This window comes from Homalodisca vitripennis, chromosome 5 (genome assembly GCF_021130785.1).
Source record: "Homalodisca vitripennis isolate AUS2020 chromosome 5, UT_GWSS_2.1, whole genome shotgun sequence".
Classification (NCBI taxonomy): Eukaryota; Metazoa; Arthropoda; class Insecta; order Hemiptera; family Cicadellidae; genus Homalodisca; species Homalodisca vitripennis.
This window is the reverse complement of record NC_060211.1, coordinates 39561913-39589610: the sequence shown is the minus strand read 5'-3', so window position 1 is coordinate 39589610 and position 27698 is coordinate 39561913. Positions and strand designations below refer to the sequence as shown.

At 34.2% G+C, this 27698-nt stretch overlaps 1 protein-coding gene across 1 annotated transcript; it reads right to left on the bottom strand.

Annotated features, from left to right (window-relative positions):
* Positions 1-1608: 1608 nt before the first annotated feature.
* LOC124363434 (cytochrome P450 4C1-like) lies at positions 1609-14941 on the bottom strand. The gene is made up of 4 exons (XM_046818683.1): positions 14771-14941; positions 5833-5933; positions 3297-3484; positions 1609-2496 (listed from the first exon to the last, which is right to left on the bottom strand). The coding sequence occupies exons 1-4, from the start codon at positions 14939-14941 to the stop codon at positions 2330-2332; spliced, it is 627 nt and encodes a 208-aa protein (XP_046674639.1). The 3' UTR covers positions 1609-2329.
* Between the last annotated feature and the right edge of the window lie 12757 nt (positions 14942-27698).

The window sequence follows — 27698 nt, the reverse complement described above, 5'->3', positions numbered from 1 at the left end:
TTATACAATCTGGTTGGTTTTAAGTGAAGAGATGGTTTTATAATACTAACAATTTTTTAATAAATATTGTCCTGCCTTAAGAAACTACTTATGTGTTCATGAGTGTAACGACTTTAATTTAAAATTGCATAGCAGATATAATACATCACCAAAACAATATGTGTAGCAGCGAAGTAACACTCTAATGTACTAATGTTCTAATATAAATTGGTCATAGAGCAAATTGTTCAGTCTATTATGTTGAAAAACACCTGTGTACGTTTCTATTTTGTTGAGAACACTTGCCGAATGAAGGTGGCTAGTGGCACATTGTGTCAATGTATGTCATCTTGAATACTCCACACTATGTTATAAATACTTATGAAACTGAAGAATATTAATGTTACACGTCATGTGTCACGTAATAGGCATACCTGAGGCTACATGAAAAATTTCTAGAGCTACATGTTTTATTTTAGATGTGACAAGTTAAAATGTTAAATGACTGTACTCAATAATTGATTTATACTGTGATGTTCTCATTGTCATCATGGTTACCCATAATATTAATGTAAAGATTTTCAGCCATCGTCAGCCAAATCATTTTGAGTGACATACACCATTATCAAACTTAGGTATAAAAATAAACGAATCTTCTTGCAAAACTTCAAGTCTATCTAGGACAGTTCCTTTCAAGATATCATGGGGACAGTTAAACATATAGACAGACAGACAGAAATGAAATTTTTTAGCCCATCAAGTGATAGACTTTGCTGACTCTCAACCAATAATAAATAAAACAAATGTGTAATGAAGATTCTCCTATTTAACCTTAGAACTGGCAATCAACATTATAATATCAATCTAAATCAATTTATGGGTGGCAGTCGACACTGTAATGCATGTGTTTTGACAGTTCATATATTATATAAATTAATACTACCACCTCTACTTATGTACCATTTCAAGCAATAAGAATTGATGATTTTAATGGTGAGATTTATTTTACTGTTTTGGTTACAGATGTCAACAGTGACATCATAAAACTTGCCAGAAAGATCGGTTTCATCTAGATATTTTGAAAATTACTGATATACCATGGGTATGGTTTATTATGTTGGTTTATAGCTTGTTATAGGCTATACTATTCTAAATTTTTGTATATTTTGGAAACAGTGCCAACATTTTTTTTTTCATTTTTGAAAATAATTGTAACCATAATAACAAATTTAGAAACATCCCACCACTTTTCATAAATATTTAGAAATCATTTATTAACTTATTTATTGGTTTGTAGTACATATAATTCTTTTAATTTTGGTATATTTTGGAAACATTTATTGTAAAAATTATATATTTTTTAAAATAATTGTATGTATAGTAACAAATTTAGCCTTGCTTGTATTATTTGTGGTGTTTACAATATATTTAATGTTTCTTCAAAAGAACCTATATACCATACCATTATATATTTTCTGAAACTAGATAAAATGAAGAATAAATTGGCTATCTCAGATAATAATATTATCACACTTTACCAGGAGCAGTCCCAACTCTTAAAAAAATGTAGGATTTTTTAATGTTTTATGCATAATAAAGGAATAAAGGATGTCTAAAAAACACTCAAAATAAAATAAAATAGATTTATTTAAACAAATAAAATAAATACAAACATTTTAGCATACTGTGAAAGCAGTTACATAAAAATAACAATTGACCTAATAAACCTAATGATTAATACTATATACAGTAACAGTAACAGGTGTAATAAAACTTAAAGAATAAGAAAGTAACAAAAATGTACACGTCATTGCGTAATGTTATATATAAAACAATATTTACAAAATTCTATACAAAGAGAAAATTATACAAAGTTTTAAAATGGGTATACGAGTAGTAAAGTTTTCAAAAATTTCACGAAGAATAAAATTAACCCCAATGAATTACAGAGTTTTAAAGTCAGTTTGATATTTATGTTTTTTTAGTTTATAATATATTGTTATTCTGTACTACTGTTTATTAAGTTATAAAGAAATCTCTATAAAACTAATAATCTAAACTAAAATCTGATTTTGGTGTGTTTTACAATGAAATATTATTATTTATATTTTATCGGATACAAATTTGAACACCCAGTAAGTTATGGTTTATCCCTATTTTAAACTCTTCCCTTGTCAAAGTACTAATACTATTCAGTCTTCTGAATTGCTTTATTTCACTCAACAATGCAATAGCTTGTTTCATTTTATCCCTACCAATGATTTTCACATTGTTTGCCTCTCTCTCTCTCTCTCAGCCTTCATGATCGACTAAGTTCCCACTCCTGCAGGCAAGATCAGTGTTTTCTACTTCACTTTGAGGACCTGGGGTATAGCTTGACCTTCAGGCCAGACTCAGGCCTCAGGATCAGTTCATTCATCAAATTTATATCCTCTAACCTTTCCAAGGACTCCACCTTGAAATTCCTTAACACTGAGGAAATCACAGTCTTCTCCTCCAACAAAGCAAACTTCTGACCTGTAAACAAAGACAAAGTTTGTTATTTTAACGTTTTAACAATTAATTTTTTTTTGTTAAAACTCAGATAAAAACTTGTTAAATTGTGCGTCTGTAGCAAAAGAACTTTTGTGTTAGTAATCAAATTCTTAAGGTCCATGAGCCTTTTGAAACGTGGAGTAAATATTCTGTTAGGGGTTCTTTCAAAAAAGGGTTGAAAAAACTTACTGGTTTAAAAACAAAAACTCTATTTGACATATTTTGAGTTTTTTAGACTTTGACAACTTTCTATCAGCTCTCAGCACAAGCTATAAATTTATGGCTTAAAGAAAATGTTATACACTTTTTATACATATAGAGTATTTTGTTTGTTTGAAGCATCTTTGAATAACACAGTCTTTGTCTGAAGCTAGCTCTCTCTGCAATTATATACAGTTTTATTGAATTTATTAGAGCTAGTTTATATAGTAGGTCCTAAAGAAATTTTGGTAAAAAAGGTTTTTAGAATCTTCTTGTAAGCAAAATAAACATTTTAAATAATATTTATAGGATCAAATATGAGAGAGAAAACTTATTGTTCTTTACGCATAATTTGTGCTAGAATAATTTTTGCCAAAATAACAAATTGACAATTCCAAGTCCCACTTCTGAGATGAACCAAACAAACCCTTTCTTCTTTCACTTTCTTTCAAGAATCCGACATTAAATTTATGTCAAAATTCATTTAAAAAATTCTAATCATTTTTAAAGAAGAATTTTAATTAGTTGGAAATATTTTTATCAAGACATTATAATTCACTAAGACATGTCTTGATAATTACCTATGCAGTTGCGAGGACCAGCACTGAAGGGCACATAAGCATAAGGGTGTCGAGTCTTGACTCGTTCTGGCAGGAAGTTGTCAGGGTCAAAGGTCTCTGGCTGAGGCCATTGGTCACGACATCGGTGAACTTGGAAGATCTCGAGACTCAGAACAGATCCAGCTGGTATCAAGTAGTCACCTGAAAAATGTTATTATTGAATTACTTACATTGGGTAAATTACTACACAAAATAGTATAGACAAAATAGAGTTCTTCAATTTGAGATAAAAATCTCTAGTAAATTTATATGTAAGGTAAACTGTATCATTTTACAATAATCTCAATTATTGTAAGTAACAATACATTTTTCCAAACTACATTGTCTCACAAAAAAGTTGTCTCTTAATTTTTAATGTGGTGTTTGTATAGTTAATATTCACAATTCACAATTCTTTATTGCCAGAAGACAAATACAAAATTTGTATAGCAATTCGTCATAACTCTATAACTATCGTGTAATTCTATAGATTTATCAATAAATTATGTTAATGTTTAAAATTATTTTATTTAAACAATTGTACCTAATAAAAGACAAGATCTACTCCTAAAATTAACAATGTCAACATAAGAATAGACATGGTCAACACCCAGTGAGAGATGTCCGATCAAGTTGTATGTTCCATAAACTCGCGTCACGCTATAAAACTCATTTAATATTAAATAACGCTTAAGTAATCGTTTTAAAATGCATAGGGTTCGTCTGGTTCTTTATATTATCAGGAAGTTTGTTCAAAAATTTTACACCAACTTCAGATGGTAGACTCTCGTAAGATTTTAGTCTATGTTGGGCAACTCTGAAATTTTCCCGGCCTCTAGTATTTGTAATTATGAACGTCCCTACCCTGCGTTAGCACACACTTCGAACGGCAATATATTATTGTCTCAAATATGTATAAGCAGGGCAGTGACAAAAAACTCAAGTTCCCTAAATTTATTCCTGCACGAGTCCCTAATTTTCAATTTCAGAATCGCTCTGAGCGCTCTCTTTTGTAGTCTGAAAAGTCTCAGAAAAGCTGCATTCCCACAAACTGCCCCATAATGCAATGCCATAGGACAGATAAGGAAATACAAAACCCCCATAGTAAGCCCATATATAATACCATACAGTGCAACAATGGTATTATATATTCCATTTATTTTCAGTTAAATATTTATAAAATTAATAACAAAACGCCAAATAAAATTTACAGCTGATTTATCACTTAATTATCATGTTATTAAATAAAAGGCAAATAATTAAAACTTCTTCAAATGGGGGGGGGGGTGGGGGGGGGGGGGGGTGGGGGGGGGGGGGGGTGGGGGGGGGGGGGGGTGGGGGGGGGGGGGGGTGGGGGGGGGGGGGGGTGGGGGGGAAACCCATCTTAGTAAATTAAGAATCTTTCCGAAAATGCTAAGATAACGCAAACGTGTTTTTTTTTCAGCTGAAACTTTAAGTATGTAGAAAGATGAAATGAGCATATGATGAGATATTACATCTATGTTCAGGCCAAACAAATAATTGTGAGTATATAGTTTCCCAAAAATAAAATTAAAGTTCATAGTTTATCTTGCTATTACATTGTAATTAATGGTGTTGCCGTTGAAAGGAAATAAGAAATATAAGAATTAAACACTGAATTAACATTTCAATTTTATTCTATGATATTATAATTAGTCAGAATTATCCAACATTTGTAATTTTACGTAATTGTTTTTTTTTCAAACCCCATTTCAGGATTCGTTATAGAATAAACATAAGTAAGGAATTTTAAATTTCAATTTCATAGCATTTCTCAATTTGTATTCCACCAGTACTTAGCCATCCATAAGTTATTAATATAATAATAATATAAATAGTTTATTTGCCATTCAGCCTTCAGTGTTAATACGAAGACAGAAGAAGCTAAGCTACAAACGCTTAGCTTGCAGTAATAAAATCTGCAAAAACATCCTGTTTTAGTTTGCCCAGTCTAATTTTAGGACTTTCAGGCTCTCAGGTAAAAAGAGTTAGATGACACATTTAAAATCCATTTGAAGGAAATTTATTATATGTGCACTATGTGGACAAGTGTTAAATAGTCTGAAAGTAAGTAGTCTGATAATGTCAGCCTAATCAGGGTTTAATTTCTGTTAAATGCATGAAGAAAAATACTGGCTTAATTATAACATTTGGGTGTAGAGGTTTTCAATGTCAAGAAAGTAATTAATTCTTTTTTTTTACAATTTCAGTAGATTGTGCGTGAAATACTCTGACAGCACCCCCCCTTTTGGTAGGAAGGATAGAGTAGCGAAATGTGACTTGTAAACGCAGTATTTTGGCAGCCAGCTTTTACGGCTAAATTTATTAACTCCCCTGTTTGTAAATGCTACCACATGTTTAAACATACAGGGTGCATTATGAAAGTAATGCACATCTTATAAGAGAAATAGATGTATTCGTCAAATTGTTACAAATGGTTGAAAACCTTAAAAAATAGTCTCCTCATGCATCGTTACACCCGCGGAGACGATTCTACCCGTGGAACTCCTCGACTGGAATGCCTCTCAGGAACCTTGTAACGTGAGCTTGGATGTTCTCCACCGACTTCACCACCGACTGGATGTTCTTCAGCTCTTTCTTCAGTAGGGGAAACAAAACAATTCACATGGAGCCAAGTAAGGACCGTAAGGAGGCTTGGCCACCATGAGGGTCTTGTTCTGGGTCGGGGAGGGTAACGACGAAAGGCCGTGTGGCAGGGGACATTGTCGTGGTGGAGCTTGAAAAAGTTTTTTTTTATTTCAGGGCTGACACCGCGTTTCTGTCTCTTGAGCACTTCCAGGTAAAATGTTGCGTTGACAGATTGTCCTTGCGGTACAAACTCAAAATGGATGTTTCCTCGGGACGTCAAAGAAGACAATCAGCATTGTTTTGATGTGAGAGTTGCTCATGCGCGCTTTTTTGGGGCTTGGGAGAAGATTGTGTGTCCCACAATCGACATTGAAATCACGAAATATACTCCTCCTCAAAGGTCTCTATTTGATGAGTTTCCAATGTATTCTTCCCAAGCCGCATACAAAATATGGTCGCGTACCGCTGATCCAGCGAGTGTTCCATTGCAACGTGACACAATCGAAAAACATTCTGCGTGCAAAGAAATGTCCTACCACGCTTACTGCTTGGGATGAACTGAGGTCTAAGACTGGACGCGTTTAGAGGGGCAGAGTTCCTGCCACATCACACCCGACCAGTCCGAGCGCGCTTTGATAAATAGTCGTGTCACAATAAAATCACGTGGATTACTTTCCTAATGCACCCTGTACACTCCAAAAACGTGTGTACATTGAGTTTCTAAACTGCAGATATCTTTGTAGAAACACTTTGTTTTCTGTATGTATATAGTTATAGAAGAATATTCATTCTTGATTTTAAAAAAATGTTCAGCTATTGTAAGAATATTTATATGCTACATATTACTCATCTCCAATATTATCTTAGGTGTTTTCAAATGCTATAATAGAACTTATAAAAAATGTTACACACGCCTGTTCACAAAATACACAAGAAACGGGTAATATAAAAATAGTCAAGGAAAATGACATTTATTTGGCAATTCGATATGATCTAACAAAGGTAACATTGGTAAAAGAAATAGGGGATAATGCTTTTGCCTGTGAGCAACTCATGTTTTGTTTCTGTTCATTCAAATCGTTCAAGGTGAAGTAGAGAATTAAACAAGTACCAGGAATATGAGACGATGATGCAGACCTCTCACGGTCTGGTGTATCCAAGATGGATTGGGGACACAGCGAAAGAAGAAATTATTCTTGAGGTTATGATATAAAATCATATAGTTTACTAGCTGTTTCCCGCGGCTTCACAGGCTTTTCGTAAGCTTTGCTCGTGTATTCTAGTGAATTATATTTCCAATGGTGATGTAGAGTTTACCTCTTTGCCAAGATCAAGAAAATCTGCCAAAGTGTATGTTTATATCCGTTGTACACGTACATGTACTTTATTATAAAGTGGGTATAACACTCGAGCTTAAAGTTCAACTAGAAATTTATTTTAAAAACAAATATATATCAAAACTTAGCGCCTTCACATAGTGTTTGGCTATTTAATATACGTAACTGTCTCGTAATTGCCGTTTATAATGCGCAGGCGCTTTGATAACGTTTATATTTTGCAGCGCCGCCTGGTGCTGAGTTGCATCAATGGGCATATACAGTATATATATATATTCATTGCATAGCAAACCTGGTTTATTGCAACTAAAATTCAGGCAACATTAGGACAAACTGTTTCGTTTTTTCCACCCACTTCCAGTTCTGGAGTCAGTTTATTTCGCTGTGTGATTCCCGTCAACTCAAGAAACTCAACACTTATAAAAGCATTATACGCTAAGCAGAGTTTAAGCCCAGTTTTAACACCTAGGGCATTGGAGCATCTTTTAATCAGTTATGGCAATATGTTTATAAAATAAACACTTGCCTGTGAAGGCAAACTTTCGTAAACCACCGTTATGTGTATCCCCGTCCCTTAGTACCTCGTCTAATGTTCACGTTTGTCTCGTCCTCTGGTTAAGGTACCCTTAGACAACAGATAAAATATAGTTGTTTATGCGTTGTAGAGATACGGCAAACAGGTACTAATGTTTTGTAACTGTCCAGAAAGTCATTATCAAATTCGAAGTTTGCTATATAACGCGAATTGATTTTTTGATTGAAAACTCTTGCACAGGTTCCCCAAAATACGATTCAATAGAAAGGGTGCACAAATACCTGACTCAAGCAATATTTCAAAGGCCTTAAAAACGTATTTCTGAGTATAATTTAGCAAAAACATGATAACGTCATTATTCCTTGTAAACTCTCAATAAAGGTGTACATATTCCGAAGGTGGAACTTTGAAGTGTTAGACTTCCTCTAATAATGTATCTGCCACCATAATGACAAAACCACTCTCAATATCTACAAGACGCAGTGAGAGGTTCATACATTTTATTTGTATGAGTTTATTTTAAATACCTGTTATTATTATTATTACTTTTCCTAACTTGTTTAGACCTATTAGTTTCCTTAGTCTTTGGACTTTCTATAGGCCAGTCATATCAACAATGTAACGAAAGTGTCGGACGAATTACACTTTAACATTTTGACCCAAAAATCATTAAAGGTCTTCCTCAAGGTCTTCCTGGTACATCTACCCTGGTACATCTACCCTGGTACAATCTTCCCCTGGTACATCTACCCTGGTACAATCTACCCTGGTACATCTACCCTGGTACATCTACCCTGGTACAATCTACCCTGGTAAATCTACCCTGGTACAATCTTCCCCTGGTACATCTACCCTGGTACAATCTACCCTGGTACATCTACCCTGATACATCTACCCTGGTACATCTATCCTGGTACAATCTACCCAGGTACAATCTACCCTGGTACATCTACCCTAGTACAATCTACCCTGGTACATCTACCCTGGTACATCTACCCTGGTACAATCTACCCTGGTACATCTACCCTGGTACAATCTACCTTGGTACATCTACCCTGGTACATCTACCCTGGTACATCTACCCTGGTACAATCTACCCTGGTACATACCAAGGTTCAAGTCTCTAGGACCTGTCTATCCAGAGTTATCTATCATACAGACGAATAGACACAGTATTGTAGTAATGCAAGGCAGTCAGGTCGCGTTGCAGGATTTTCTGAGGCTTGTTACCAAATTCTAAAGTCTAAAGCTATATGTGTTGATATGTCACATGTTAAAATATCATATGATCGTACTGAGTTTTAACAAATTTATTTATTCTGTAATTTTCCTGCTTCCATCATAGTTACCCATAAGACCAATATAAAGATGTTCACTAACGCTCAGGCAAAGCCCGTGGAGTGACATACACTATCATTTACTCAATGTTCACTTATAAAATGAATCTTCATGCAACATTTTGCCTATAGTTCAGATCGGTTTTGAATTATCGTCTGGATTGACATATAGACAGGGAAAACAGGATTGAGAATTTTCAGCCCTTCTAGGATTGACTTCCCTAACGCCCACCTTGTAAATCGGTGTTATCATACGATGGTGACGGTTTGTCAACTATGTGTAATAAATCCAAACTATCCAAACATTGGAGTGTCAAATTTGAAGATTTTTCAATTTATATACAGTATATTAATTTAATTTGATTATAGATTGCAAGAATGTCTCTATAGAGATATACACCATAAATTGGAAGAGCATTTAAAATAAATAAATATATTGTAGAAAGATTCTTATTCTACCGAATGTACCTCGATTGTATAAATAAAAATAAATTGATATAAATGTATCGTTACGATAACAACATGAATTCATAAAAATTTTTTTGATTAGTGCCAAATTTTAACCAGGATCGGCACATGCATAAACAGGTATAACTGCGATCCTAAAATAATTATGCTATGCTTATCTTATAAATAAAAATTAATAGCAAAATGTTTTGCTAAGCGCTAAATCTTCAGAATTAGCTGGATTAATTCTTTTTGTAAAATATTCATTGAAATCCGAGGAAGGTTCGTAAGAAGAGAAGAAAGAGTTAAAAATTATCTGGAATATTTTGGTATTTAGAAAAATTTGTAGTATTTAAGTTTCAGAAACAAAACTTAATTGGCACTAACCAGCTGTTGACACTTTCAGCCAAAGTTCGACAAATTGGCTGAAAAATCTGTTCACAATAAAACAATACCTGTACAATGTCCATTCAGGTAAATAATTTGAAATTGTGTGAACATGTTTAAAGAAGATTTGAGGGTAACAAACAATTTTTGTTAAATAACCAAACAAATGATGTCTACATTGTACAAATATGCGGGTAGGCGATTAATCCTAAAATCCATTCTGAAAATTCAAAGATTCGGCCTACGTAAGAACCTAAGAACGCATGTAAGAGGAATATGTGAAAATTGAAGTAATTTATACTCAAGCTGTAATAAATATCAGAATTTGTGCAGTTTTAGTTTAATTGACCGGATACCCGGTTTAGCAAGGCAACTTCTCGAAAGTTCTCGACATGTTTCTCGTAATGTGACCGGTTAAAATTGTAAATCAATTCAATTAGCCCGTCGAACCCGTTCTACGCACGCTAAAGTAATTTATTACTCGGGTTCCTTAGCCTTTCTAGAGCATCTAAGACATACTAAAGCTGTTTTTTCAACGGGATTTAGAAACTTAATTTTAATTCAAGCCCATTAATCGATTTACAGAATTGCATCTTCTCTTGCTAACTGATATGCTATACATGATATACAGGGTGTTCAGTAAATGTGTTCCAATACTTTGGGATTTTGTTCTACACATAAAAATGAGATAAAAAAGTTTATATTAAGGTAATAGATAAAAACCTTTAGTTTTCCGTCTATCTGTCTGTATGTATTTTCTATAAAGACTTATATCTTTTGAACCACTTAAGATAAAGTTATGAAACTTGAGAATTGTACTAAAATTTTGAAAATAAAACATTAACAACATTCTTTTACTCGTCTCAAAATGGCGGAAGTTAATCGGTTTTGAGTTATTTGTATGAAACAATTTAAGCGACCGCCATTTTAAAACGGATGACAAGATTTTGCTATTATTTTATTTGAAAAAAGATCTATCCAAGGTTAACACAATTCTCAAGTTTCATAACTTCATATTAACTGGTTAAAAATATATATATTTTTTATAGAAAATACATACAGAGAGATAGACGGAAAACTAAAGGTTTTTTATATATTACCTTTATATAAACTTTTTTATCTCATTTTTATGTGTAGAACAAAATCCCAAAGTATTGGAACACATTTACTGAACACCCTGTATGTATCAGTTTTACTTTTTATAAAAAACGCATACAGACAGAAAGGCGGAAAACTAAAGGTTTTAGGACATAAGTTCATATGAAATTTATTGTTAATTTTTTATGTATACAACAAAATCTCAAAGTATTGAAACTCTTTTTACTAAATACCCTGTAGAACCTCAACAGTCTGTTCAATTGTTTATGCATTAAATTAGCTACATTTAGCGAAACAAGAATAACATTAGAAAAGTTAATATTATTTACAAATAAAACTAAATTGTTACTTCAACAGCATTTAAAAACATTAATAAGAAAGAAACGGTTTAGTACACCAACCTTCTCTAACAGCATACAATGTGACCTATGTTGCTCTGGTATAGCTAACGCAACTGATGCGCCTGTATCCTTTGATGTTACTCCCAAGGACCCCCTACATCCTGCCCAATCTACTATATAAGCATGTCATCTAAGTGGCCGATTTACTGCACTTCTGCTTGTTATACGTCCGCACACTTGTTCAGTTAATTCATGAAATTATGTCACCAAGGTCAGTATTGGCAACATCTTGCCCTTGGAGTCTATATAATTAGGAAGCTTCCTTCATTTAAATTATTACGCAATCCTTTTCGTCAGCTGGACATTTTTATTTCTACTTGTATGCACGCTATCTCAAAAAGGAACTGATTTTTATAGACTTAAATATAAATGGTTTTAAATTTGTTTTTAGGTAAGCGCGATGGCAACGAGAAAACTGCAGAACAAATAAGTTTGTAAACAAACTATTTATTAATACATAATAAAATAACAATATTTTAGAAGTATAAAATATACAGTAAACAAATATATTACTTAGTAAACAAATCCTTAAACACGTTCACGTCAGCGTTGTTCCGGACTCGAATGTTTAAATAATAGTTGCAAAAATCAGTAATTGCTTTTTACGTCAAACGTCTAAGTATAACGAGAAAGTTATTAGGTTTCGCGATTTGGCACAAAAAAAATTATTTCATAATGCATTATTTTTAATTTCTCTCCATGTAATGTTAATTTACCTTAACAATTAAGCAATCGTGTGCCCGACGATTGTCAGGCGTCACACATCAGTATGAGGTATTTATTTAAGCGTGCAGTCAAATTTAACAAACCACCAAGACAGGCTAACAATAAAAACGCAATAATGAAATGTATAGCAACTTGTACCCCATAGGGCGCACGACACACTACAAAAGCCCGGTGTGTACCCGATCGGGTACACGACGGTAGTTGTGAAAGATCGCGTGTAACCGATGTGGTACACGTCGTCGTGAACATTTTTTAAGTAATATAACAATTGTTACTTAAGACTCCACTATTTGAATATTTAATTTTTACCTAAAAATCTAGAGTTTCTTAATTTAAGACCAATATTCTAAATAGAAGAGAATTCTATGAGAAATTCAGCGGTTGACAATCATCATAGGGAGCTCATTGGCTGAGTGTTAGCGAAGCCTATCACCAACTGGAAACATTTCATTTCTGTATCTGTCTGCACATATCACTGATCACAAACTCACATGCTGACGTAAACGTTTGCATGAAGCTTCATCATTACATGAGCAACACTGAGGTCGATGATGGCGAATGTCATTCGAGCGTTAGCGAATATTTTTCATTGGTCTTACGGGTAACCATGATGGCAAACGATAAAGGTACAAATAAATAATTACAAACTAAGTATGTTTATATGACATTTTAACATGTAACATGGGCAGTAATATACTTACAATTTTGCATGCAGCCTCACCGAAGTATGTTACACTACACACGTGTGTGATGATGTACTCCTTTCTTACCTCACAATTTGTTTGGTACATATATTATTATTATTACTAGTATTACTTATTATTATTAGTATTATTACTTATTTTAGATTAAGATATCCAAAGTAAATCCACATTTTGTGGTCCTGTTATTTAATATAGCAGATAACTAGGTTATTTTTTATTTGAACAAGAAATTCAACTCCCTAAATCGTAGTGTATTAAATATGCATATTAGTTATATGTCTTTCTAAAAATTTGTACAGAGAAACTCATACTCATCAAGCTCATCAGCTCATAAACAGTAATCTACAATACATTATGTTTGTATAACATAGTGATGCAAACTTATTTAGTTTGCAGGTTAAACAAATGCAGGTTAAAATATTGCATTTTATTTTAAATGCAATAAAACTCTCTTGCATTCGTGCATACTCAAAATAAAACCATTTTAAAGTGTTTAAAAGGATGGCCTTCAAAGAATAAAAAGGATTTGTGAAGAAAGATACTATCTATGTCCCTTTTCAATTATTGGGTAATTTCACAAAAATAATAGTTCACGATTAAGTGGTTTACTAATGATTTTCACGTACCTGGTTGTAAGATATGTAATTTTCTACAGAACTCTCCAAAGTGTCCCGAATAGTAATGTAAAATTGCTTAAATCTCGGAACGCCAGTTTAAGATTTTACCACTTTGAACACTTGAACTGCGAACACACACTAAGAAGTCCTGCCCCAGAAAATGTGCCAATGTACTAATGACTCACCCCATTGTATACACGCGCGATACGAAAGTGTTTACCCTTGAAAAGCTTTTCTACGATTAGGCGACTTGTTGGTGAAAGATTAAAATTCCGCTGTGTCATGAAGTTTATCTGTTGTCCTCTTTGTGAAAAGATAAATTTGGACTTTTATATTTGCTGATCAGTATAGTGAATTCAGTCAAGAGGCCAAATTTACATGAAAGTTCGCTCATTTATATTAAAGACCAGATTATGCTCTAATTGGCTTATCGTTAGCGAAGCGTAGGCTATCTATCAATTGAGGGACTAGAAAGATTTCAGTTTTTGCCTGTCGGTCTGCACAATATCTAGATAATTGAATTTGACCCATTGTCGGAAATTTTATATGGATATTTATTTCTTTACAAGCAACGAGTTAGACGACGTTCCACGTCACTCCATGGGATTTAGCTGTGCGTTTACTTTGTACTTAAAGGTAACCATCGAGAAAATCGTTTGTACACAAACTGAATACAATCATATGACCTAACTAGCCGTAAGGTATGTCGAGAAAGATCTGTACACTTCTGCATTAAACTTCATTTTTACATAGACAAGAATGAGTTTTTATGGTGGTGTATGTCCATCCATGGGATTTAGCTGTGCGTTTACTTTTGTACAGAATCAGAATCAGAATCAGAAACCATTTATTAGTCATATTCCTTGAGAACAGATTAAAAGTCAAAAAATAGTGTTTTGTGTTATAATGGTGTAAGTGTTGTGTTTGTGATACTTAGTTTCTGGCATGATTTTAGTCAGTCCACGGTTTGAGGGTCCCTCCTCCAGTTTTTGAATTATTCCACTGTGTAGTAGGGACGGTCGAGGAGCCAGCGTGAGATCATTTTCAGCGTCTTTCCTTTCTTCACTTCTTCAGGTAGGATGTTTCCAGAAATTAGAGCCTACATATGTGGGTTGCTTTTCAAACATTGCTAGTCGATGTATTGGCAAGGTAAAGTTATTTGCTGTTCTTGTGTTTGTGATTGTGAGTTTCATTACCTCTTGTTGGGTTTTGCCGCACAGCAAAGAGTATTGTTTCCAGTATATATAAGTCTATTACAGTGAGGATTTTCTGTTCCTTGAAGGCCTCTCGGCAGGAGTCTCTGGGTCCCAGACCAGTGAGGATGCGAACAGCTCTTTTCTGGAGCACTAGGGACTCTCTGGAGGTTTGCCTTGGAGGTTCCTCCCCAAACCACAAGCCCATACCTGAGGTGCGATTCGAAGACGGCATAATAAAGCAGTCTTCGCCATGTCTTGATTACAGACGTGAGTGAGTCTCCTCAGTACATATAGGGCAGAGCTAAGTTTGCTGCATAGGTTTTTTTTATATGGTCAGTCCATGTTAATTTGTCGTCAATTGTGACCCCAAGGTACTTAACTTTTCCAATTTGTTCTAGGTCTGGTAGCACGCATACCTCTTTTGCTCTTCCAATGATTTAGCTGCTGGCTCTTTTTTTCATTTAATATTAGGTCATTTCTCTCACAGTATTGTTGTGCCATATTGACAGCAATGTATGACCCAACCTCAATGTGTGCAGGTGTTCTGTTTTTCAGTAAAAGCACTGTATCATCCGCAAACATTAGTGTTGAGCAGAGATTATTTAGGTAGTCTGGCAGGTCATTGACAAAGATGATGTAGAGAACAAGGTCCCAGGACTGATCCTTGTGGGACTCCTCTCTGTATGGGCAATGGTTTTGACTTGATTTTCTTTTTTACACCATCTGCAGTTCTAGTTATTTCAACTGTTTGGTTCCTTCCTTGTAGGTAGCTTTTGAACCATTTGGCAGTTAGGCCTCTGACTCCCAGTTTATTCAGTTTACTTAGTAACATCTCATGGTTGATTACAGTCAAAAGCCTTACTGTAGTCTAGGAAAATTGCTGATGTTGAGTTTCCTTCTTCTGTAGCTTGGATAATGAATTCAACGAGGCTGGCAATCGCGGAGGTTGTGGAGTGCCCCGCTGTAAAACCATGTTGTCCCTTCATGTGAATGTTGTTTATGGTGAAGTGATGTAGAAAGTCTGGTCAATACAATTTTCTCTAAGATCTTAGAGAAAGTAGATAGTAAGGATATTGGTCTGTAGTTCCCCTGATCGGTAGGATCTCCATTTTTGAGTTTCGGGTACACTCTGGCTAGCTTGAGTTTTGCGGGGAAAATACCTTGCTCTAGCGATTTGTTCATTATGTTAACTAGTGGCTGTACCAATTCTTCCTCACATTTTTTCACTATTGCTGGAGATATCTCGTCTGGACCAGCGGAGTGTTTTGTTTTCATTGTCTTTATTATCTTGCTCACTTCCTGGTTGTCAGTTGGTCAGAAGAAGAGGCTACCAAGTATTGAGTCATCTAGTGTGTGTGGTACTTCTACGTCAGGTCTTTCAATATTTGCCAAGGTATCGTTGGCTATATTCACAAAGAATGAGTTCAAAATGGTCAGTGATCGTAGCTGGGTTTTCTATTGTTCTCCCATTAAACATGTAGTTTGTACAGTTTCAATTTCCACAGCTGTTATTTGACCTTTCTTTATTGATTAATTTCCACATAGCTTTAGATTTGTTGTCTGAGTCTTTAATAAAAATCTGCTGCTCTTTGTTTTCTTACATTTTTTAGGTGGGAGATCGTATTCTTTTTTCCTTGTATTAGCGTCGATCTTATTTTTTGCTCGCTCCCCGTAAGAGTATAGATTTTTCTTTGGCTTTGAGGAAGCTGTCTCTCTTCAGCTTTAGTTCATAGTCCATGTATCTGAGGCTTTCGTTTTTGTGAGATTTGGTTTTCTGATATTGGGGCATGCTATATTTAAGTTATTATATGTGAGGGTTCTATGAAACAGTCGTAAGAGGATTCAACAGACTCTTGTCCGTTTACATCTTCCCCAGGTTTCCTTTTGTAGGAGGTGTTTCAGCAGCAGTATATTCCCTGTTACTGAATTGTCTTCCCTCTATTACTGTTTGTGGGTAGTTGAGACTTATCTTTATCATAGATGCTGCATAGCTGGCCTGTGTGATCTGAGACATAAGCTTGTATTACTGTAGCTCTTATTTTGGAGTCCGGTTGATTTGTGCAGATCATGTCTATTGAAGTGGAGCTGTGGTCTGTAATCCTGGTTGGCGGTGGTAGGTTTAGCCTGATAATGTTGTAACTGGTAAGTGTATCATTTAAGATTGATTGTTTCGGGCCAGTGCCTAGACAGTCAACATTAATGTCTCCCATTACTATTACTGAGGCTCTTCCATGTTGGGATTTCCTCCAATACATTTGACAGGGTATCCTACTGCCTGTGGTAAAGTCTCCTTCAGGGTCTGTACACCCCAATGATGTGTGGTAGTCTGTCTTGTCTATGTGTGATTTTTATTCCTGCCACTATCACATATAAGGCTCAGTGCTCCAGTCTGCTATGTTTAAGTTGGATGTGCTACCTGCTAGATCTTCCCAACATAGATGCTGTCCCTCCTTTGAGGTGATTCTCTCTACTGAAGCTCTCCATAAGGACATAGCCGTCTAGTCTTGTTTCCTTCAATTTATTTTTGTTTAGGCCATGTTCAGTAAGTACCAGCACATCGGGATTCATAATTTGTTGTAGAGTGTCGTTTAGTATATCTACCTTGTTCGATATTCTATCTACATTTTGATGGAATACTCTCAGTACTTCTATATCCCTTTTACTATTTCTCCGTTGTATTTTCTGTGGTGGTGTGAGTTGTGAAATTTTCTTGTTTTGTATCTGTATTCTTTCCACTGGCGAAGGGCTAAAAAAGGTTTCTTAGTTAGTTTTGTAGTAGTTCTATTTGGAGTTTGATGAACAGGTTTTGTTACCGGCGTTATGGTTTGTTTTGAGGCAGTAAGTATTTCATTCCGCAGTTTCCTGGCCTTGTCAATATTTTTTGTTGAAGAAATCTTGGTATGTTTCACCATCCTTTAGTTTTGTGGATGTATGGGGTGGTTTTTTTCCCCTGAGGGGAAACTTGAGAGGATTGAAATGGAGAGCTACAGTTTAGGTTCGTTTCAGCCACGGTAGACATGCGCTTTTCAGCTGCGGTAGTAGGCGATGTCTTGGATCCTGCAGTCGTAATTTTCTCAGCCGCAGTAGCCATGTTTTGGTGTCAGTCAGGGTATTCCAAGTAGTCTTTACTGAGGTTTTTTCAGAACTATTTGTTGTAATGTTCATAGTCTTTTCTGCTGCGGTAATCACAGGTGTCTCAGCCGTGGTAGGTATGTGTGTCTCGGAGTCAGTCTCCTCAGCCGAGGTTGTTGTGGGAGTCATGAATAGAATCGACTCAGGTGTCCCAGTCACCTCTTTCTGAATATACTTGTGCGTATTTGGCAGCTTGGAGAGAGACACTATAAACATTAGTTTTTTCTGTCTGTACATTTTATTTTCTTAAGAGATTGACTATTTTGCATTGCAGTGGACAATTTATTTTCCTGGCTCAAATCAGTCTTCAGAAACCTGAGCATCTGCCTCCATCTGGTTAAGTTTAGTTTTAATTTCTTCAAGGTCAATCAAAAGTTGTGCTGAGCTTACAGAATATTTTGTGTTGTCACTCACTGGGGTATTGGTTTGTGTGTATGAGTTCTGGTATGTTTTATTTATTGCGCCCTGACTTATAATTTTCTTTTGTAGAGTAAGAATTGTATTTTTCTGTTCGTCTATTGTTTTTGATTGATTGTTGATGAGTTGGCATAGTTCAAGGTCCTGCTCCTCAGAGATAGCTTGTGTTTCTTGACGGAGTTTCTTCTCTTCTTCAAGTCGATCCTGTAATTCAGCAGTCTGTTGTAGCAGCAATTCAACTTTGTCAATGTACTTTCTTTCAATTGGTTTCCATTTCCCCTAACTTTGATTCCATTATCAATAATTCTGGTTTCTAGTTTAAACTTTGCTTCTTTTAGGACATTATTTTCTTCTAACATAATTTTCTACTTAAAGATAACCATCGAGAAAATCGTTTGTACACAAACTGAATACAATCATATGACCTAACTAGCCGTAAGGTATGTCGAGAAAGATCTGTACACTTCTGCATTAAACTTCATTTTTACATAGACAAGAATGAGTTTTATGGTGGTGTAATGTCCATCCATGGGATTTGGCTGAGCGTTTACTTTGTACTTAAAGATAACCATCGAGAAAATCGTTTGTACACAAAACTGAATACAATCATATGACCTAACTAGCCGTAAGGTATGTCGAGAAAGATCTGTACAATTCTGCATTAAACTTCATTTTTACATAGACAAGAAATGAGTTTTTATGGTGGTGTATGTCCATCCATGGGATTTTGCTGAGCGTTTACTTTGTACTTAAAGATAACCATCGAGAAAATCGTTTGTACACAAACTGAATACAATCATATGACCTAACTAGCCGTAAGGTATGTCGAGAAAGATCTGTACACTTCTGCATTAAACTTCATTTGTTACATAGACAAGAATGAGTTTTATGGTGGTGTATGTCCATCCATGGATTTGGCTGAGCGTTTACTTTGTACTTAAAGATAACCATCGAGAAAATCGTTTGTACACAAACTGAATACAATCATATGACCTAACTAGCCGTAAGGTATGTCGAGAAAGATCTGTAACACTTCTGCATTAAACTTCATTTTTTACATAGACAAGAATGAGTTTTATGGTGGTGTATGTCCATCCATGGGATTTGGCTGTGCGTTTACTTTGTACTTAAAGATAACCATCGAGAAAATCGTTTGTACACAAACTGAATAACAATCATATGACCTAACTAGCCGTAAGGTATGTCCGAGAAAAGATCTGTACAATTCTGCATTAAAACTTCATTTTTACATAGACAAGAATGAGTTTTATGGTGGTGTATGTCCATCCATGGGATTTGGCTGAGCGTTTACTTTGTACTTAAAGATAACCATCGAGAAAAATCGTTTGTACACAAACTGAATACAATCATATGACCTAACTAGCCGTAAGGTATGTCGAGAAAGATCTGTACAATTCTGCATTAAACTTAATTTTTACATAGACAAAGAATGAGTTTTATGGTGGTGTATGTCCATCCATGGGATTTGGCTGAGCGTTTACTTTGGCACTTAAAGATAACCATCGAGAAAATCGTTTTGTCAACACAAACTGAATACAATCATATGACCAACTAGCCGTAAGGTATGTCGAGAAAGATCTGTACAATTCTGCATTAAACTTCATTTTTACATAGACAAGAATGAGTTTTATGGTGGTGTATGTCCATCCATGGGATTTAGCTGTGCGTTTACTTTGTACTTAAAGATAACCATCGAGAAAAATCGTTTGTACACAAACTGAATACAATCATGTGACCTAACTAGCCGTAAGGTATGTCGAGAAAGATCTGTACACTTCTGCATTAAACTTCATTTTTACATAGGCAAGAATGAGTTTTATGGTGGTGTATGTCCATCCATGGGATTTTGGCTGAGCGTTTACTTTGTACTTAAAGATAACCATCGAGAAAATCGTTTGTACACAAACTGAATACAATCATATGACCTAACTAGCCGTAAGGTATGTCGAGAAAGATCTGTACACTTCTGCATTAAACTTCATTTTTACATAGACAAGAATGAGTTTTATGGTGGTGTATGTCCATCCATGGGATTTGGCTGTGCGTTTACTTTGTACTTAAAGATAACCATCGAGAAAATCGTTTGTACACAAACTGAATACAATCATATGACCTAACTAGCCGTAAGGTATGTCGAGAAAGATCTGTACAATTCTGCATTAAAACTTCATTTTTTACATAGACAAGAATGAGTTTTATGGTGGTGTATGTCCATCCATGGGATTTGGCTGAGCGTTTACTTTGTACTTAAAGATAACCATCGAGAAAATCGTTTGTACACAAACTGAAATACAATCATATGACCTAACTAGCCGTAAGGTATGTCGAGAAAGATCTGTACAATTCTGCATTAAACTTAATTTTTTACATAGACAAGAATGAGTTTTATGGTGGTGTATGTCCATCCATGGGATTTGGCTGAGCGTTTACTTTGCACTTAAAGATAACCATCGAGAAAATCGTTTGTACACAAACTGAATACAATCATATGACCTAACTAGCCGTAAGGTATGTCGAGAAAGATCTGTACAATTCTGCATTAAACTTCATTTTTACATAGACAAGAATGAGTTTTATGGTGGTGTATGTCCATCCATGGGATTTAGCTGTGCGTTTACTTTGTACTTAAAGATAACCATCGAGAAAATCGTTTGTACACAAACTGAATACAATCATATGACCTAAACTAGCCGTAAGGTATGTCGAGAAAGATCTGTACACTTCTGCATTAAACTTCATTTTTTACATAGACAAGAATGAGTTTTATGGTGGTGTATGTCCATCCATGGGATTTGGCTGTGCGTTTACTTTGTACTTAAAGATAACCATCGAGAAAATCGTTTGTACACAAACTGAATACAATCATATGACCTAACTAGCCGTAAGGTATGTCGAGAAAGATCTGTACAATTCTGCATTAAACTTCATTTTTACATAGACAAGAATGAGTTTTATGGTGGTGTATGTCCATCCATGGGATTTGGCTGAGCGCCATTGAAGCCTTCCGCTCAGCGGGCTGGCACAATTTCTCAGATCTTTTGGGGAGGTGTAAAAATTTCTTTTCTTTGTGAATTATAAACATATCTGCAGTAAATTTTGAAATTTGATTGAAATTTTCGTGAAAACTCAGCGAAACTTGGGTTTGCAAGGAACATGTACGTGGAGTGCTATACTCCTTCCTTGTTAATAGAACACAAGGATGGGATCTTTACATTTTTTCAAATTAGAGTATAGAATTTATAAACGTCTGATAGCATTGGATATAACTTTGAATATCACAAAAAAGTAAAAATTGAAATAGTGGCTAACTGTAAACTAATATTAGCAATTTAGAAACAGCTAAAACAAAACTACTTATTTGCTTCCAAGTCTGTACGGATAAATCTGCTCTAGATTAAAGCGACTAGTGATTTTGAAATTACTTCAAGAATTATGTTACCTTTAGCATGGTTAGCTTAGATTAAGATCTAACTTTTTCAAAAGGAAATAAACAATTACAAAAAAAATTAATTAAGTATTTCACTATTTTTAATAATAAATTCAACAAACAAATTATCGTTTATACTTTTCCTATCTAGGTAGTATCCAGTTTTCACAAGACGTTAAGTGTATATCCTCTAACTTCTAAACACCATTAAAGAATCGGAAGGGTTTGAGATTACCTTAATCTGTATTATTTCCAAATTATGTTTTGAATATTTTTCTAAACAGTTTTCTGAAATAAGTATCACAACTACCTCTCTTAAGTTGCAGTAGTGCACTCCAAAATCTAGATCTTTGGTGCGATCTATTTGTAATCTAACTGCATGGTCGACTCAAGGATTCAAAATGCTATGCATCAACAGCGTGGCTTCCTCCCTTCGTTGTCCTTGAATAGTTTCGAATTACTAAAAAATCAAGATTGCTGAAGGTAAATCCGTTTAAGAGCCGGATGGAGTGAAACGCCCTTTGAGGTTTCCCCCAAGGGAACAATGTTAAACCTTATTTTACAGATATAATTAAATATACACAATCGAATGTTTTTTAATTTCCTTGTAAAGTGTATACTTTTTGAACATTAAAACGATGAAGTACAATACTAGGTTGCGATTTTATTAATAATATATAAAAATATCAAAAATTAAATAGTATTTTGACGCCCATCAATCATATATTTTAAATGAGTCATGTGTCCCATACTTCTATCGTTAAAAATATGATCTTAAAAGTGCTTGAGATTTAACGTTCTTATGGGTTAAAATCAAGGTAACAGGATTCGATTCAGTAAGGGACGCAACTACTTATTTTCTTCAGGTCAAATGCAGATCCAAAATATGGAATTAATTGCTGAGGAGTTAAAGCAAAAGTTCTTGCATATTTCTTGCGATAGTCTTCCCTTGTTTACCAATGGAAAATTTACAATTTTCCTTCCAACTCTAATGTCACTTCTTTTGATATGTAATCAGGAACTCAAAGATATCTCTTAGAGGTATAGAGATATCTCTTCTTCGCATGAAGGGTATCTCTTCATGCGTTCCTCTAAATAAGGGCGAGAGAGTGAATTCCGTGTTAGTGTTGCATTTATTGAACATTATTCTTCACCACAAACTATTGTTAAGTATAAAATAAATAAACTATTACAATCTACCTAGCATTTTATAAATTATTTGCTGTTAATAATTCTTAGAATAAATATCATATTTTAATTTTACAAAGTATTACGTTTACCTCTATGAGTTGTAGATATTTTGATTTTCTGAGAAGCGTAAAGGTGAAATTTTACAGTTTTCCAAACTGCTGTATAGGAAACTTACTGCACATTTATTTATCAGTTTTGATTTCTTTGTGATATTAAAAAGTAGTATTCGACCAAATAGTATAATAAACTATATATAAACCTTATTAAAATGTAATACCTGTCACATAACTGTAATTTTTCAGAAGAGAACTTTTTCTCAAATTTATTATCAAATTTTAATAACATTGTTGAGCATTAAATTATACCCAAATAAATCAAAATCAAACAAAATTGTTTATAAGAACTGGGTTTCATGAAACTTCATGTAATTATTGGGACAATTTTCATTATTGTATAATTAATTTGAATGTTTAAATTACATTTTTCAAAAACACATTATATTTGAGGCATCCGCCTGATACTGACATTTTGTCGATGTAGTACGATTATTGTTATATATTTCAATTTATTGATGAGGTTAATTTATTATAAAAAGTATAACAAGCTTCCAACTTGAAGGTTTTTTATTTAAAATGAATAATAAATTTAACTACAATTGTTTTGTTTATTAATATGATATATTACTAGTAATTATTGCATTAGTAACTATAACTATTGGAAAAAAGAATTATTGAATTTCATTATGGAATTTTGATACACTGTTTTTTCTGATTAATATTATTTGAAACGTAATAAGTAATCCTTAAACAACGTAAACCTTTTTGACATAATACAATACAGTGTGGACATAGTGTTGTATACTTTTAAAGATTTTAAAAGGTATAAAACAAGACGTAGGCATAGTGTTGTTAACTTCTAAGCAATCTAGTGGATAAGACATTATGAGATATTCAGTTGTTGTGACTTTAACAGGGTACTCTTACTTGGTTGCCAAGTTCCCAGCAGAAGTCAAAAGAGTAGCTCATATTTTACCTGCTAAATTAGTAAGTAGTAATAAGAAGTAGACAACACTTTTGTAACGTGTCACTTGCTGAACTTCAGGCTGAGCTTCTTCTTCCGGATCTTTAAAGTCAGGATCTTCTCCGTGATTTCACCGATTTACAATTTCTTTGCTCGACTATCCAATGCTCCTCTCCCAAGTGAATTTCCGTACTCCATCAAGGATTCGGTGACTTGATCTGTTTGACAGGCGTCACTACTCACGTGGTCATGACTTCCATGGCCCGATTACGAGAATAATGAGACTGGGGAAAAATTTCTACCATACCAGTCATTTCTTCAATGCCTCAAAATTTCGAAGAAGAGTCCTGAGGGTCTTCCAATATGCTTCTGAATATTTATAATATTCAATATTGATATTATATTGAAGCCAAATTATGTTATATGTAATAGGTTGCACATTACTCTCTATGTTTTCTGTAATTAATATTGTTTATAGTTTTTACTTTGCACACCATTGCAAACAATAAAATTCATTTACGTATTTATATACAGGTTGTAAATAAAGTCCCACGCTTGATAATTCCCGAAAGATTACAGGTAAAGCAATAAAACTTGGTAAATTACTGCACCTATACATCTACTCTATAAGTAACTACCATTTTTTGTCATGTAATGGCCACGATGGCCCGCAAGGAGTCAGAAGAAAATCGTAAATGAGAGTATAGGACGAGTAGTACATCAAATAAAAGGTCTTTATTAGTAGAGTACACTGCCGCAAATCTGACCTCAAAGGGTTCAATCTTTAAAAAATTACGCTGATCTAAAGTTTGAAAAATTTACAGTATATCGCCTAGTTTCAAACCATGTATCGTCCTGTTCTTAGACAGTTTAATATTCTTATATTGGCTCAAGTTGTAAAAGTTCAACTTTGTAAATGCGGGCCCATCCTCTGTACATGTCAACAAATGGTAGTTACTTCAAAGAGTAGATGTATAGGTGCAGTAATGATGTATCAAGTTTTATTGCTTTACCTGTAATCATTCGTGAGTTACCAAGCCGGTGCTGGACCTTTTCACCCTGTGTAATTCGTTACAGGTTACTGTATATTCCTAATGGATTGTTATAGATTATTATCCATTGTTATGTAATTAATTTGTAGTTTATCGTATTTTTTGTGTTATTTAATGTTTGTAAATATATTATATTTGCCATTGGAATGAAATAAAAATAAAAACAATGTATCTACAAGGACGTAGCCAGCCAGGGGTGCAAGAGGTTTAGACCCCTCCCCCAATTTTAAATAGTTTCAATTACTATTTTAGTAAACGACTGTTATTATTATTATTTAAATAATTCAGTATTACTGACATGTACTGCTGAAAGATCGCTCTTAACATATATATAAGGGTCAAGAACTTTTTAAGGAACAAAATGGGGCCTTAATTTGTACTCCACTTTGGGAAATATCAGTTTTATTTATATCATCATTTATATCTATTTATATCAGTATTATACCCTCCCCCAAAATTCTTTCTTGTGTGTCCACATTGGTGTTGTTTACCTCCCAACTAAAAGTACACCTGGTGATATTTCCTACTGCGTACTTTCGCTATTAATGATGTCTGGGCTAGTGTTCTAGCAACCACTATGAACAGCAAGAAAAGTTCATCATGGACATAACTCAACTCAATTTCATAAAAAATGGACATGGTGTTTTTTTACCTCCGGGGAAGAGATTTACATCTAGGTCATGACGTAGATGTCGTATCGGCTCGTACTGGATGTGGTATTTAGGCACCATCTTTAGACACTGCCCCGTGGATTATCGCAGCAGCAGCACATTTTCGTACCTCAAACAGGCACTGGTATTCTCCTCCTACTATTCCATCTAACAATTCTGTCACATACAACAATTTTAAACAAATTATAAAAATAAATAATAGTATATTTGTCCTTACTCTTCTTAGAGTAAAATTTTAAATGCAGCATTACGTTCAGTGTGTGCAGTGTCTTATAATATATAATAATACAAACTTATAATATATACAAACTAAACTAGCCGTGATGTACAACTTTACGGTTTACGCAGGAATATTTAACCACAACTTAAAATTAATGATCTTCCCATAATTGATCATCTTTGATTCGAAACAATACAATGTGTAATTTAACTAACAAATGAGCAAAGCGAAGGATTCACTAAGAAAATCCATTAAGTGCCACTAGAAAATCAAAAGGTTTTACAACGATAGTTGTTTTACATTATTATTAAAACTCAAATTATACTACTACTTCCTTTACCTTGTACCTGATATAACACTGAAGAACATCATCATTAAGTAAAGACAATATAGAAACATTTTCAGCTTAACCCATTTAAACATAATTCAATCAATAAGTTCAATTCCTGCAAGATGATCATTAAAAAAACTAATATCCTTTTGCTTCAATTCACTTCTTGTTCTTATCGTGTATATATACCATCACACCTTTAAAACACTTTAATTTATAGGTTTTAAATGTATCTTTCTTAACATTATTATTCTTCCTGTAACAGTAAAACCATTATTCAATAATATTCACAAATGTGCCATCGATGGTTTAAATTCCAGGAATGCTAGGAAATTCACCATGCAACAATCTACGTCCACCATCAATCTCCGGCCATCAACAACCTGTGTACCCCGAACAGTGTACGTTACAACGGTTTACGTTCAACGTCAATTAACATTCCATCAATAACCTACGTTCATCAACAATTCAATGTACGCTCATCAGCAATTCACGCCTTCAAGAATATAAAAACCAGCATCAACAACCAACAATCAACGTAACATCCAAAACACTAAACATTGGTGAAAAAATAGAATAAATAAAACTAAAAAAAAATGAAATAAAAGTTCTCAAAAGAGGTAACATATGCGACAGAGAGGGATAGGAAAAGAAATATAAAAATAAACGATGTTTGATAAATTTTAGCTAAACTTATTTCCATTTCATGTACAAATAGTTAAGCACAAAGTTGGTAAAAGCAATATTGTAGTCAATATACAGTTTTAATTGATTGAGAAAGTTGCCAGAAAAAGTTAAGAACAAGGTATACTCACTTAAATTCTGTTAACTTCTCGCAAAACTTGAATTATTATTCTTCTATGATAATAATTCATGGTGAAGAACGAAACACACCTCTCGAGTTGGCGCCTGTTACGGAACAGAATACCACTCCACAGGGTTTGATCACTAATGTCTTTAGAGAGCTATCTAGTATTGTAAACTCATTTGCATAGTAGGATGGCTCTAGAGAGAAAATGGGAGTTTGAAACCTGTCTGACCAGTTGCAAGTCAATTTTCTTTGCCATTGACGCGAATAGTGTCACTGAAAATGCCGTAAAACTTTACACTTAGTAGTTATTGAATACTTCCCAACAACCACTTCATAAAACGTTTTCCCTTGTTCACCAAGTCAATCCCTTGATTCTCTAATTTATAGTTTACCTTTTTACATGCATGGGGAATGGTGAAATTTCTATTTTAACCCGTCTTGATATACATATATTTTATTTATATTTAGATCTTAGATGTTGTGGTGCTGCTAGGTTTTGTAGATTTTATTTAAATTTCTATAAATACAAAGTGGAACATAAAGCTCCTATTTTAAGAAATATCCAAGCAAATTTTGAGTTGCTGAATTTTAGAATCACATGAACGGCGCAAACCCCTGTTTTTGTAAATCAGCAATCAGCCAGAATCAGAGTTTATACAAACCCACAAACATGGTTCATTTGTAAAAGTTTTAGTT

Coding starts and splice junctions, on each gene's coding strand:
- LOC124363434 (XM_046818683.1), bottom strand. CDS start 14,941: ATGCCGTCTTCGAATCGCACCTCAGGTATGGGCTTGTGGTTTGGGGAG. Junction 5,934..14,770: donor AGGAACAGAAAATCCTCACT/GTAATAGACTTA, acceptor CCCCTACTGAAG/AAAGAGCTGAAGAACATCCA. Junction 3,485..5,832: donor CCAGTCGAGGAGTTCCACGG/GTAGAATCGTCT, acceptor TCAATAATAACA/TTTTTCAGGTGACTACTTGA.